At 45.0% G+C, this 15,042-nt stretch overlaps 1 protein-coding gene across 5 annotated transcripts in view; it reads right to left on the bottom strand.

Moving 5' to 3' along the window:
• Nucleotides 1-12,032, bottom strand: part of VPS26C (VPS26 endosomal protein sorting factor C) — a 45,074-nt gene extending 33,042 nt beyond the window's left edge. For all 5 annotated transcript variants that reach the window (XM_025379540.1, XM_025379542.1, XM_025379543.1 and 2 more), the window contains exon 1: nt 11,155-12,032. In XM_025379540.1, the coding sequence (XP_025235325.1) occupies nt 11,155-11,211 (57 nt within the window). In that variant the 5' untranslated portion in view covers nt 11,212-12,032. The remainder of the gene's footprint in view (nt 1-11,154) is intronic.
• Nucleotides 12,033-15,042: the final 3,010 nt, after the last annotated feature.

Below are 15,042 nucleotides of genomic sequence, written 5' to 3'. Positions count from 1 at the left end.
GGATTAGAGGCATGAGCCACCGTGCCCGGCCCTAGGCACTGCATTATATCTGAAAGCTGACAGAACTTATAAGTTTCAACATAGGACCAAATTAAATAGGTTGGCATGAAAAAACTTCAACCTTGTTGCCTCTCGCTGGTCACGACATCCTGGAGCTAATACTTTACAAGAGAACCACTGGCCCCAGGCTTGTGAAGACACCTCAGCAGCCACTTTGGGATGTGAGGAAGAGTCAGGGAAGGCAGGGAGAAAACAGATATTCTCACTTAAAGTAGAACAGCTCTGCTTTTATCTGTTTATAAAATAAAGTATTTTAATATTTATTATTAAAATTGACATATTAGAATTTTATGTAAGACTTCATTTAATAAAAGGGTTTCACTGCTTTTTTGGAAAATCTTTATCCTAAACAATGTTCATTTTATTGACCTATTTATATGAGGAAACAACTATTTTAACTAACCAGATGAAAGGTAAAATATATTTTCTATCATCTTGGGAAAGGCACTATTTCTCTGAGCCTGGATTTTTTTTCTGCCAACAAGTGACAGCACAAGCTCTCCATTACAGACAATAAAAAGCCCAGGTGGTTTTTTCATGGCTGCTCGCCATATAAACATGTCCATAACGTGTTCTTGTAGATAAGTTAGAGGACAATAAGAAGTATTTTACAAAAATTCCATCTTTACATATTTGTGTTTGTATGAAAAATATCCAGGACATACTTTTTTATTTTATTCGTGGTAATAAATTTAAGTTTTACCACTTTATAATTTAAAAATGTAAATATGGAGTTGGGGCATGGTGGTTGGGAGGCTGAGACCAGAATATCGCTTGAGCCCACAGGTTTGAGACCAGCCTGGGCAACATGCGGAAATCCCGTCTCTACAAATAAAAACATAGCCAGGCGTGGTAGCACACACCTGTAATCCCAGCTACTCGGGAGGCTGAGGCAGGAGAATCGCTTGAGCCTGGGAGATGGAGGCTGCAGTGAGCAGAGATTGTACCACTGCACTCCAGCCTGGGTGACAGAATGAAGCTCTGTTTCAACAACAACAACAACAAAAAAAGCAAATATATGTAAAAAGAAGAAGTGCAGTTTCCCAAAATGAGGTCTGTAAATAACTGATCTAGAAAATGCTCTGGAAAAAATAAAAAAGGATCAGGTTCTGAGGTCAACTGACCTCTCCCTGGGCTCTGGACAGCAAACAGGCAAGGTTTCCCTCTGAGTTTCGGCCATAGGGGCTTCTCGTGGGCAAGCCCCTGTCCGCAGGTGACGCGTGGACCACGCGCTTCCGAAGCGTCTGGCCTGTGTGCTCTCGGGGACGGGGACAGGACGCAGGTCAGCCCATCTGGCCGATGGCTAACAAGTCAGTCTGTTTTCTGAACGTAAGCTGAAACCTAGAAAAGTAACTGGTTGGGGTGGGGGTGCAGCCACATGCAGTAAAAGCACTGCCTGTCTGTATAACAACCACCTGATGGAAAAAGAAATGCGTGAAATGGGGAGCGTTACGACGTCACAAACTCCAGCGTGGTTGAAATGAAAGCGGAAAGCAAATGGCAAACTGGCTTCCCCTTCCAGCTTTTCACAACCCTGCCTTGCTCACGGTCAGCCCAGAGCAAGGGCGGAAGAGAGGACTGCAGAGGAGGGAAAGGAGTGGGGAGCTAGAGCACCAGAGGCGTGGGAGGATGGGGACAAAGGGGCACCAAGGGCAATGGCAGTCACGACTTCCCAGGACAGGGGACGGCTGGGACCGGCGGAAAGTCCGCGTTAGCTGGATTGGAAACCGAGTCCAGACAGAACAGATGGGCTCTGTCGCCTCCGGGTGGGGCACCAAGCGGGGAGCCGGGCCACGGGGCAGGGGACGGTGAAGCACCGTGCAGCGCCCACCAGCCTGCAGCGCCCACGAGTCTGCGCTGCGCTGCACATGGTACTCGCGGCTCCAGCTGGCCAGTGTGTGGAGGAGATGAGACCCTCGCCAAGAGACTAAGCGGCCACAGCAGGGGGAAGCGTTGCTCACATACCCCTATATCGTTCACACTACGAGGTTAACTGCCGTGAGATCTGCCTGCAGTCAGACAGAAACCTGTTCTAGCAAAACGTTGCCCAGCGACTTCAGTGAGTGCGGCTGACCCGGGCGCCCCCACCCCGGAGTCCAGCAGCAGCACCGATTGCGCAGGAGGCGCCCCGCAAGCATCCTTTCCTGATCCGTGCTGCGGTTCCCAGGCCCGTTGCAGCTGGCTCACAGAGACTGCGCACGCAAAGCGTCTCCATGCCCTGCCATTCACCTTTCGACATACAGAGCCGCATTCCAACTTTTAGTGATAAAACCCGGCGCCAAAACGAACACGCGATGTTACGTGTGTTACCTCTGCGCATGCGCCGGGCATTCCCTGCACTCCAGAACCTGATGAACGCGCGGTGGGTACCCCAGGCTTCCGTGCTTTCGCTTTCCCAGAAGCTACGTGTCCTCAGTCTACATATTGTTACCTGGAAAATAAAGTTTTCTCCTTTTTCCTTTCTTTGTTAACAGGCAGAAGGTGTAGGCTGCAGGTTTCGGGCCTAAGAGAGAGCATGTCTGGAGACACAGAGTAGACTCCTAGATGACATGACGGAGATGAGCGTCTGCGTCGGGGACTCGGCATTAGGAGGAGGCAGAGGAAAAGCCCATCATCGTGGCTGAGGGAGATCTGGCAAGCAGCTTGCAGGGGATGAAGGGTGTGCAAAACAGGCTGAGACCTGTCCAGTGCCGAAACACGCCGCTGTGGTCAAGCAAGCTTTACCACTGCTCAGGCCCAGGCTCGTACAAGATTTGCGGCAACAAACACCAAGTGGAGAACTGCATGAACACTTTTTATCGCATCCCAGTTTTCAGACAATCTCGGATAATCCTGAAAATGCTTCTTATGCATTACATAAGAGTTTAGGTTATGATTTAGCAGACAAGCTTTTTCAGGAGGATTAGGTTATTAGCGGAAAAAGAGAGCTACTTAAAGTTTGGATGACTGTATTCCTAAAAGGTTCATACCTCTCCAAATTATCTTAAGATCTCTCCTAGCAAAGATTTAAATTTTTATACCCTGAGTCCTTACAACAAGCGTTCACTACAACTGATCATTCATTTACTAAGAATCCAGCAGGTTAAAGTAGAATACTTAAGCTTAAAAAAAAACTAGCATTTTAGCTTTGCAATTTTTCTTCATAATAATGAACTCTTATGTATAGAGTTTCTCCTTTTCTTTTCACAAGAAATTACGGGCATGCCAAATTCAGGTAGTACTGAGGTTCTTAAGGTAACAATACTCAGTCCACAGTGTATAAATTTCTTCTCATTGTAACCTGGCTATGCTGGGGCGTAAATATCTTATTTACGTTTTTCACAACCATAATATTTAACAATGTCATTTTCATGAGTACATGTGTCAGAATTTAAGAATGTAAAACATTCTGAATTTGTAAAAACAAATGCATTAAATTTACACTACAGAAATATTTACTGCAGGATTTTTCTAACCAGTAAGCTCCCCTACGGCGTTCCAAGACATAAAGTAATTTACAATGCATTTGAGTCCAACTTTTTGACCAAGAACACATCTACTGCACTAAACAAAGGAGTTGCAACAATACCAAAATCACCCTCGGCTCTCAGGGCCAAAAACGCTGTCTGCTCTGTATGTTCTCCTTGGTCACTGACTCTCCTTCCTCCAAGTAGACATAGACAGTGGGCACATATTTGACAATCGGTGAAGCATCTGACAAGCACTCATTATGCCATTTGGAGGGTGTACTAATGTAACTAGCATTGTGGTATACAAAGGGCAGTTCTAAGGGTGAACAGACCTCAGAGCGTGGAAAAAAAACTTGACAGTGCCACCACCTATTACTGCGGCCCCTACGAGGTGTTGGAAGCTAGGATAAATGTCTTAAAACACGATCTCATTAGTTTTCAAAATACAGCCTTTGAGTAGTATCATCTCCATCCTACAGATGAGAATTAAGACCCAGAGAAGGCACACAGAATCCTAGATTTAGGACTAAAAAGACGTAACTTCAAATATCTGCTCTCATCTGAACCAAAAAATGGGGAAAACACCACCTCTTAACAGTATATGGAAGGATTAAAGCACTCTGTGAGCTGGAAAAGGCTGTCCTAGTCTACCTAATTATAAAACAGTGTTAGTTAGGTATTTCCATGGGAAATTTAATCTTTCACTGGAAGTGTGGAATTAGGGAATTTTTAACACAATTCCTGATTATCATACCATACATGGGTCTTTGGAAAGAGAAGTCAAGTTTTTAAGCCAGGCATGGTGGCTCATGCCTGTAATCCCAACACTTTGTCAGGCCAAGGCAGGAGGATTCCTTGAGGCCAGGAGTTTGAGACTGACCTGGGCAACACAGCATGATTTCATCTCTATTTTAAACAAATACTTAAAAAAGAAGTTTTCTATCCAAGGGGAAGGATGCGCTTAGGGAGAAGGTGCCCCAACAGCAATGCTGCAAGCTTGGAGAAAGGGTCTATATTTGCAATGAGCCACAGGAACTAGGATGAAGACCATGGAAAATCAAACCTTGGACAATTTTCTATTATATTCCATTCCCGAATCAGACAGAAAACCATATTTATAGGAATTCTGGAATCTCTACTCCCAATTTATTTGAATCATGATCTTAAGAATGACTATTCTAAAGCAAACACAAGTAATGGAGGGTGCAATGTGTAGCTCTGGGGCTATGTCAAAATAAGAATAAATCTTACCAACATCTTTCTGGACTTGATACCTAGAATATTATTTATAATTACGAAGCAAAACCCATAATATGCTTACAATACCATAGTTTCCCCTTTCTGATCAATGCATTTATAAAACTAGCAGTCTTATGCATTTTTAAAAATGTTTTAAGGCTTCCACTCATCGTTTAATAAAGTTTTTGAGCACCTATTAAGTGGCGAGTACTGCCAGGCCCAGGAATACAAAGATAAACAAAATCAAATATTTTAATTGAGTGGACTAATAGAACAGTCACTACAACAGAAGATAATTAGTGCAATGACAGCGGTATACACACAATGTATTTGTAAACTATTGCCAGTTACTACTAAATTATAGAAAACATTCCCATGTTATTCTGTTCACTTTGTTTCCTTTGCTGTGTAGAAGTTTTTTAGCTTGATGTAATCCCATCTGTCCATTTTTGCTTGGGTTGCCTGTCCTTTTAAGGTATTGCTCAAGAAATCTTTGCCCAGACCAATGTCCTGGAGGGTTTCCCCAATGTTTCTTTTAGTAGCTTCATAGTTGCAGATCTTATTAAGACCTTAGTCCATTTTGATTGTCATTCCCATGTTATTCTGTCTTGTCCTGACAATTAGACTTGACATTCCTTTATCCCATCATAATCTCACTTTCGTTAGTTACTCTTTTTGTAATTCTGCTTGTAAGAAATTTTCTAAAATTTAAATATTAAAATTAGGATTTTTTACAAGGCTATGGGTGACAAGAGTTGTTGCTATAACAGAAACTGAAGCACACATTTCTAAACAACTCATGTCAAAAAAAAATGGAAATTAAAAGATATTTTAAGTTGTACAATAATAGAAAACACTACCAATCAAATCTTGTGGGACACAATTTTCAGACATGGCAGTGGAGCATTATCTCGGGGTCCTCTGACATTCCCACAGTGCATGAGGTTATTAAACCATGAAACCTCATCAGGGTCCTTTGGAGCAGTGTCTTCTCCTAGAATCTAGGTGAAGTGATCCTACTTCCACTCTCCTCTCCAGCAGGACGTGGGGAGGGTTACAAGGGTTTGTTTGCTTTACAATAATTCACTCACCTATTAAAAACAAAAAAAACTTAAGGTACGAAGTACTACTTTAGAGTAGAACTTAGTGCAAAATGTCTGCATTTTTAAAAAGGAGGCTACAATTCAATATACTAAACAGCCAACTTACAAAGTTAAAAACAAAACAAAACAAAACAGAATAAACCTTAAGAAAACAAATATTTTGGAAAGACGATCAACCTAAGTCACATTAAAAAACTGCTGTTGCTGCCAGATTAGATGAGGATGAACAACTATAAATACCTGGTCAATCAAGTGAAAGAAACAGTCTACAGGACTCAGACTGCATCCCAAACGTCTGCAAGTTCTTGTTCACTAGGTTTACATTGCCTATTCCTCATGACTGAGACCAGCAGTGCATGGTGGGCACTTAGTTTAATACTTGATTTTCAAACTAGATTCTAATGCTTACTTTTCAAAACTAGATTCTAATGCTTAGTTTTCAAAACTAGGTTCAATGAAGCTCCAGAAGGGCCCCTAGCTTCTCACTTTTCCCCCTAGATGACTATACCCTACTTTATGCTCCTTCATACACCACAGATGCTCTTATTTGAGCACTTGATCATCTTTTTAATCATCTCTCATTTTATATATTTGCCTTTCTCTACTAACCTGTAACCCTCATGAGATCAACAGACATTGGTTGAATGAAGTTGATTAAATAATATAAAAAAGAATGGGACTAATGAAAATGTTAATATGAAAAGGTATCCAAGATAAAGGTACATTATTAAGCAAAAGAACAAGTTGCGTGTGTGTGCACACGTGTGTCTGGAACAGTACACAAATCATCAGTGAATACATCCAAGGGCAGAACAGGGGGTCAGGAAGAGTAGGAGACTTGACTTTTCATTTTACCTTCTTCTGCAGCATGTTACCTTTTTTTTTTTTTTTTTTTCCTGAGACAGAGTCATGCTCTGTTGCCCAGGCTGGAGTGCAGTGGTGTAATCTTGGCTTACTGCAACCTCCGCCTCCCGGGTTCAAGTGATTCTCATACCTCAGCCTCCCAAGTAGCTGGGATTACAGGCGTGCACCACACCCAGCTACTTTTTCTGTTTTTAGTAGAGATAGGGTTTCGCCATGTTGGCCAGGCTGGTCTCGAACTCCTGGGCTCAAGTGATCTGCCTACCTGAGCCTCCCAAAGTACTGCAATTACAGGCACGAGCCACCACACCCAGCCGGGATATTACGTTTTTAACATGTCATGTATTACGTTTATGTATTTTTTAAATGCTTCAACTGTAATTTTTTAAAAATCATTTTGTCAATATTTTTTCTTAAAAAAAAAAAAGGTCAATTTTAAATCTAAGTATAACTTAGGTTTCTCTGGCGTCCATAGAATCAAGCCATTTTCAAATGCTTCCACAACAAAGATACCGAAAAGCACAATAACAGAATCAGCATATCTTCAAAGTAGAAGTCGTATCAGTCTCTTTTTATTGAAATATCTCAATGTTATTCACAGCACTACTAGGAAATGAATAACATTTCTATATTACAAATTCCTCCATTTTGCATAAAAATGGCCACTCCTAGGGAGGCAGAATAATGGTGTTTGATGGACATGCTTTGAACTGGAACTGATCTGAGTTGGAATCCAGACTCGGTCATTAGTCGGGTGAAGTTCTTCAACTTGTCTAGTTGGGTTATGAAATTCTTCAACTTGTCTAAGCCTCCATTTCCTCATCAGAAAAATGAGAGTGGTACTGCCTGGCTGTCAAACCCTACCCCAGAACCTCTGCTGGAACATAAGCTTGCCTTATGTGCTTACACTGACAAACACGTTTCACTTGAAAGACAATCACTCATGACCTCAAGCCTGGGATAGTACTGCTTAGAATCAGGCTAAAGTAGGTGGCAGCCACCTCAAGCAACCCAGAATTGTAGGCGTGGTGCTCTGGCAGGCCCATAGGTAAGTCAAATCTTTGGTAACTGAATCTTTACTGTCACTGTTGAGATGTACGGAGAAAAGAGAAAATGTGTATGCTATCAGCTCCATTGCAGCCAGCTAAGGGTGAGGAGGGTAGGAGAGAAGGGCCGCTTCTCCCACAAGCACAGTGCAAACTAGAAGTGACATATGCACTGCCTGCGGTCAATGAGGCCTCCTGGAGGACCAGACCGCAAGGGTCCTGCTACGTGGGGCTTGGAAAGCAGCCATGACAGTGCTGGCTGCCTACTCCACCTACCCTGAGTCACAGATCATGGAGTCTAGCACATGAATCATGGGCACTCATGTCAGAGATTTTTGTCAATTGATTAATTAGTTTAATAACTTTCTCTTTTCTGTCGCCTTTTAAAAAAAATATAGCAATGTTTTTCTTTTATATTCACCATATAATGTTTCCTTTAAAATGCATGTAAGTGTAAAAAGTGACTGAAGGTTGAGAGAAGCTGCCTTCAGCCATCAATTGCAGATTCTGTTCCTGATACTAGCATCAGGAGATGTAGTCTAGAGGGACAGAGCTGACTCAGTCTTCAACTCTGCGACCCACAGGAAGTGGTCCTGGCTGTGGATGACTTCTGCTGGGACAACTTTACCATTCCACTGCTTGCCTCTTTTCTAATATACTTTTCATTACTTGTATCATATTTAAAACCACAGAAGATATCTCAGCATCCCAGCTGGAGTAACATTTCTGAAAAGAATGTGCTAACTTGTTAATGAAATAATGAATACTAAAGTTAAATGCATAGAGTCTCCTGTCACTGCCCTCCCATTGTTATTTTGAAACATTTCCAAGCTCCAGAAAAGTTATGAAACTATAAAGTAGTGGAAAAATTTGAACCGTCATACAGTGCCGGTAGACTGTGAAGTGGTACAAGACACTTTGGAAAATAATTTGGCAGCTCTTCAAAAAGTTAAAGTAGCTCAGCAAAATCCACTCCTAGGTATACACCCAAGAGAAATAAAAATATCCTCTCACATAAAAACTCGTACTACAATGTTCATAACATTATTAATAGTGAAAAGGTAGAAATAACTCCAATGTCCATCAAGAGATGAGTGGTTAAACAAAATATGATCTATCCATACAATGGAATATTATTCAACCATAAAAAGGAATGAGGAACTGACACATGCTATGACAAGCATGAACACCGAACATTACTTGAAGTAAAAGAAGCCTGTCAGTCAAAAGGGTCACAAACTGTACGATTCCATTTATATGAAATGTCAAGAACAGGCAACTCCAGAGACAAAGTCGATTTGTCACTGCCAGGGGTCAGGAGGGAGAGGGAATGAGGAGTGACAGCTAATGGGTTCAGGGTTTCTTTTTGGGGTGAAAATGTTCTAGAATTAGATCGTGGTGATGGATGCGCAACTCTGCAAATACACTAAAAAACTACTGAATTGTATACTTTCAAAGGGTACATTTTGTATTTTAAATTATCTCTATAAAGCTGTTATTTTTTAAAAAGAATACAAAGACCCATGTAGCTTTTAACCTCATTCAGCAATTGTTAGTATTTTGCCACATTCACTTTCTCTTTTTCTCCTATACACACATGTGCATAAACATATGTGCACAGTCTATGGCTGGACACTTTGACCCTAAACACTTCAGCATGTGAAGTATTCTCCTATATAACCAAAATATTACGCTGGAGAAATTCAACACCAATACACAACAATTATAGTCCATATTCGGATTTATATTTTATCAGAAATTAAGCATTCTATTTGGTTCTCATGTCCCTTTAGTCTTTTAGTCTAGAAAAATTATCTCGCCTTTATTTTTTGACATTGATATTTCTGAAAAAACCACGCTACTTGTTTCATAGAATGTCCCTCAATTTGGATATGCCTGATTGTTTCCTTATGAACTGACATGGATTAAACATTTTTGGCGGGAATACTACATAGCTGAGTTGTGACCTTTTCGGTGCATCATGCCAAGGGGTACCGAATGTCAGTCGTCTCATTAGTTGTGATGGTAAAGTGGTGTTCATTGTTGTGCTTGGCTAGAGTGTGACTACCAGATTTCTCCATTATAAAGGTACCTTTTTCCCTTTTGATTTTTTGAGAGGGGGTCTTACTCTGTGGCCCAGGCTGGAGTGCAGTGGTGCAATCTCGGCTCACTGCAGCCTCTGCCTGCCGGGTTCCAGCGATTTTTCTGCCTCAGTTGCCGGGGTAGCTGGGATTACAGGCGTCCGCCACCACGCCCGGCTAATTTTTGTATTTTTAGTAAAGACAGGGTTTCACCATGTTGGCCAGGCTGGTTTCGAACTCCTGATCTCAGGTGATCTGCCCGCCTCGGCCTCCCAAAGTGCTGGGAATACAGGCGTGAGCCACCGCGCCAGGCCAGTTTTTTCCCTTTGTAATTAACCATCAAAGGGATGAACATTTGAGCTTGTGTAAATACCAGGCTTCCCCAGTTCTTTTGCCCAAAAGTTTCAGCATCCATCCAAGACCTTTGTCTGGTACTCTGTCCCTTCTGAGATTACTTTGCATTAATATGCCCAACCACTGCTATCAATTTTATTCCGAAGAGTGCTGGGGCTGTGATTTCAACCCAAGCTGCACATGCATCATCGGTATCGCCGAGAGTGGAACCCGAGCAACCATATTTTAAAATTCCTCAGGGTGACTGATTCTGATGTCGAGTAAGGGTTGAGATTCCCCGAGTCAGAGGAACCTTACAACACCCTCATTTGCAAATAAGGACACTGAGGCCCAAGGAGATGAAATGACTGGCCAATGTCACAAAATCTGTTAATGGCAGAGTCAATATTTTATTTTTTTATACTTGCATTTTAATAGTCAATCCTTTATCTCAGTCGAAGAATAAAACCAGAAAAAGGAGTAACTTTCGTAGTATGTTAAAAGTGACTGTCACTTAATATATGCTGCCGCCAGACATACCATTACTGCTTCCGAGGTTAGTTTTAGCTTTCGTTCATTGGACCTTTGCGGGCACCTTAGGAGAGAGGGAAAGGGGAGTCTGGTCGTCAACTCCTCTGCCCTCAGCGCTCACTGCGGGAGCTCAAGCCTGAGGGCCCAATGCCCACCGCCGGGTGTTCAAGGGGCCAGATGGGAAGAGCTGCAGCCCCGGAGCCGGGCGCTTGCCCTGCACGTCCCGCAGATGCTGCGCGGCGCCTCCCGCGGGGCCCCTCGCAGGGCAGGCCAGGCTCGCGCGGGAAGCACCTGGCGGGGACGCACCTGGCGGGAACGCACCCACCTGGCGGAGACGCACCTGGTGGGACAGCCCTGCCCCGCCTAGGGACGCCGGACGTGTGCAGGGCGATGGAGACAGCGGAACCTGCAGACCCGACCAACCCCACCTCCACCCCAAGCCCCCACTTACCCCGGCGTGATAAACTTTATTCGCTCTTTTAATCTTGATGTCCACGGCCGTTCCCATCTCCAATTCTCCACAGCAGCCGCCACTTCCGGCTGCGCGTGACCCCAGGGAAACAAGGGGCGCCTCGCCCCTTCGTTCTGGGCCCCGCCCCTTTCCCTCTCAGCCGGCAGCAGCTCACGTGACCTCGCACCTACGTCGCACACACTTCCTAGCTCCGAGAGGCGAACGCCCCACGCCTTCCTCCTTCCGGCACAGGAGTGGGCCTTAGTGCGGGGAGAAGAGCTGTCACCCTTCACCCCGCCCCCTCCGGGCGTGAAAGGCGGGACCAAACTAGCTCCACCCGGGATAGTCTTACGCCGGAAATGCTCCTTTTCTTTCTGGGTTAGCGGAGGCAGGGAAGAACTCTCGGCTCTCCCGGCGTGCCCCGCGGCCGGGGGCGGGACCGAGGCCGTCTATTGGACGCAGCCTGCGCAGGAAGCATGATGCTCCCGTCAGGCTGTGCGGCGCAGAGGGGTACCACTATGGATTTGTCTTTCTGGAGGTTATAACTTGGGAATGCCTGTCCTCCTCAAATGTCCTTAATCTCCTCAACTGTAGCCCTCTACCGCTTTCTCCCTGGGGTTCTGAAGAGCCGGCGCCCCCTTGTCTGTCCGTGGCCAGGCGCCGTTCCCTGCCCTTCCCTCGGGAACGGTTCCGGTCACCTTCAGGGGTGCAGCCCCTGCGCGCTCGTCCTGCAAAGCGCTGATCGGCTGGCGGCTCGGCTGCCCAGCGTCCCAGCGCCAGCCGGGCCTAGGGCCAAGGTATCGGGAAGCGCCAGGTGACCTCGCTCCGCTCGGAGCCGCGGCGTTGGGTCACCCGCCGGGCGGGCTCCTCGGGCCGCGAGGGATTGTGGGTGTTCCCCAGGCGCGTGTCCTGGAACCGGGTATTAAATATTCAGATCCGTGCGCCCCGCGCTAAAGGGTGGAAAGGCACGGCCCGCAGGCTCTGGCGCTTGGCGGTTGATTGCAAATGAAAGACTGGAAGCTGAAGTGAATCTCCCTATTCTTACTCCCAGCAACAGCTGATCCCAGATATAGTTTGTGGGAGTGGGGGGCGTTACTGCAGGGCAGGGCAGTGCACTGTTAACATACTTCGTTTACTGAGTTAAAATCTCTTGTAAATGTTGTAAATGAGGATTTTGCCAGTAAGCAGAAGGTCAGATTTCATTTTGGCAAGTGATTTAATTAATGCGGTGAAAAGTGTTTTTGTTTAAATTCTTTGCTTTTTGTTTATTTGATTCTGATAATTGTTCTTAAAAGTGCATTACTGGGCGCCTGTGGTCCCAGCTCCTCGAGAGGCTGAGGCGTTAAAAAAAAAAAAAAAAAGTGCATTACTTTTGGGATGACATCAGAAATTATCTGTAAAACGATTGCAAGAATTAGTATCATGAATGCCTCCCTCTTGAGAATATAAAATGTTTTACAGGCCAGCAGTGATGGTACTGCGGCTACAACTGCTTTTGAAGGTTAATAAATGGTATTTTCAAATATTCAGGTCTTGGTTTGCAGCTCCTCTCTGCCCTCAGGGCTTTGGTCTCTGCCTTGAATGTTTTCCTGGCAACTCAGACTCAGCGATTTTAGAACAATTCATTAGGGACTTGAAAATCACAGTCTAGTCTATTAGAATTCAAGAAGTGGATCCCTTTCCGCTAGACTCGCCCATCATTTTCAAATGGTAAAAAATCAATCTCAGTAGACACTGCAGAGAAACAGAAAAAGAAACACATGTATCCACATTGTATACTTGTTTTTTGTTTTGTTTTGTTTTTGAGACGGAGTCTCGCTCTGTCGCCCAGGCTGGAGTGCAGTGGCACTATCTCAGCTCACTGCAACCTCCGCCTCCCGGGTTCAAGCGATTCTCCTGCCTCAGCCTCCCGAGCAGCTGGGACTACAGGCACGCGCCACCATTCCCAGCTTATTTGTGTATTAGTAGAGATGGGGTTTCACCATGTTGGCCAGGCTGGTCTCGAACTCCTGACCTCGTGATCTGCCTGTCTCGGCCTCCTAAAGTGCTGGGATTACAGGGGTGAGCCACCGCGCCCAGCCTCCAGTTGCTATCCTTTTAAATCTTTTCCATCCCTCACACTTTAGATGATACCTTAACTTTCTGGTCCATTTGAGTTACCAAAAATCAGACCTTGTTAAAGTGTCGATTTCATGTCTCAAGTGGGACCCTAAATCCCTTAGTGTGAGTGGGAAGGTGCAAAGCGTGGTTTTGGCACGCCGACACTTCTGAGCGTCTCTCTTCAAGGCCTGGCTTCTGTGTTGAGATAAGGAAGAGGAGAGAAAATGAGACAAATATGTCTTAACTGGCCACTGCTGAATTTTCTTAGTTGATTCCTGCTTCTCTGGGTAACTGTCTCGTTTAAAATTCCTTTCGCGGGGTACACATGGGGAGTTCGGGTGGAGCCTTCTCCCTGCCACACAGTTCCATGGGAGATCTGTCCCCAACTTGATCTTTTCCATCACCCCCCTGTCAGCACCCAGCAGTACACTCAGACTCTCAGGCAAGATCGCTCAGGACCATTTATCTTCGGCACAGGAAGGATTTGACCCAGGAGAAATACACATCTTTGCCACAAAAAAGGGCTGGACTGAAGACCACCCCATGGCTGCTCCCCTCTCCCCAGCTATCCCTCTTCAATTTTCTTGTTCCCTCTTGCAATACAGACAGAGATAAATCAGCAAGAGTGCTGGAGGAACAGATCTGCAGGCAAATAGAATACCAGACTCCCCTTCCAGTAGGCCCCCTGATACCTAGGAGAGATTGTCCTGTGTCCTTCCCAGCTACATCACTTCACACCAGAAACATTGTCCTCCACAATACTGTCTCCTTTCATTCCTTCCCCTGCCTTCCTGTATAGATTGAGGAGAGGACTGGGGAAGTATTTGGTGGAAGAGGGGGCCAGATCTGCAGCTTTTTCTTAAGCCCTGGGGGAAGTGGCCCTAATTATAGGCATCTTTCATTAGGAGATGGAGTGCCATGCCTGTAGTTTTCCATTGTGAGCCTAGTGCCAATTCTAGGACAACAGCAGAGGTCCCACTAAACATCCTTAAGTGGGTGCTAAGATTCTCTGCCCAGACCCTTCCTTCAGGACTGAAGGACATGTTCCCTGAGCTGCTAGGAGTATTGATCTCAACAGCGTTCAGCTAAGTCTCTCTTCAAAGCTTTCCTTTAATGAAGAAAACTGCCTTGCCTAAGGTCATTCCCCCTTCTTGGGGGCAGTCCACACCTGACGATTAATCCATTTAGGATATACAGGCCTCTCCCTTGTCCCAGTTTAGGACAACTCTGAAGGACCATTCCATATCCAAAACTCCTAGTATTAGTTAAATACTGATGTGTAGCAAATTAGCCCAATCTGTAGTAGTTTTAAGTAACAAACGTCTCATGTCTGCGAGTTGGGAACTCAGGAGCTAAGCTTCCCTGGGTGTTTCTGGCTCAAGGTGTCAGGTTCTTGCAGTCCTCTGAAGACCTGTTGTGGGCTGGAATATCCACTTCCAAGATGGCTCCCTCACATGACTGAGGTTGGGAGCACTCACTTCCACTCCACAGGTTGCTTGAGAAGCCTCACAATATGGCAGCTAGCTTCTCCCAGACCAGTCAATCAAGAGAGAGTGCAATTAGGGAGCTGCAATGCCCTATGTGGCCAAGTATCTGAAGCACATCTACTTTTCTTCTCTCCATTAGAAGACAGTCACTAAATCCAACCTACACTTGGGAAGGGGAATTTAGCTCTACCTTTGGAAGGCAGGGTCAAAGAATTTGAGGACGTATTTTAAACCACTACACTCCGCATTGAATCCAGCTTCCTACGCCCAAACCCTGTGCACCTCTTGATCCTGAGAGCAC

The sequence above is a fragment of the Theropithecus gelada genome, chromosome 3, assembly GCF_003255815.1.
Source record: "Theropithecus gelada isolate Dixy chromosome 3, Tgel_1.0, whole genome shotgun sequence".
Taxonomy (NCBI): domain Eukaryota; kingdom Metazoa; phylum Chordata; class Mammalia; order Primates; family Cercopithecidae; genus Theropithecus; species Theropithecus gelada.
Note: the sequence above shows the minus strand (reverse complement) of the source record. Positions and strands in the feature narration are given on the sequence as shown.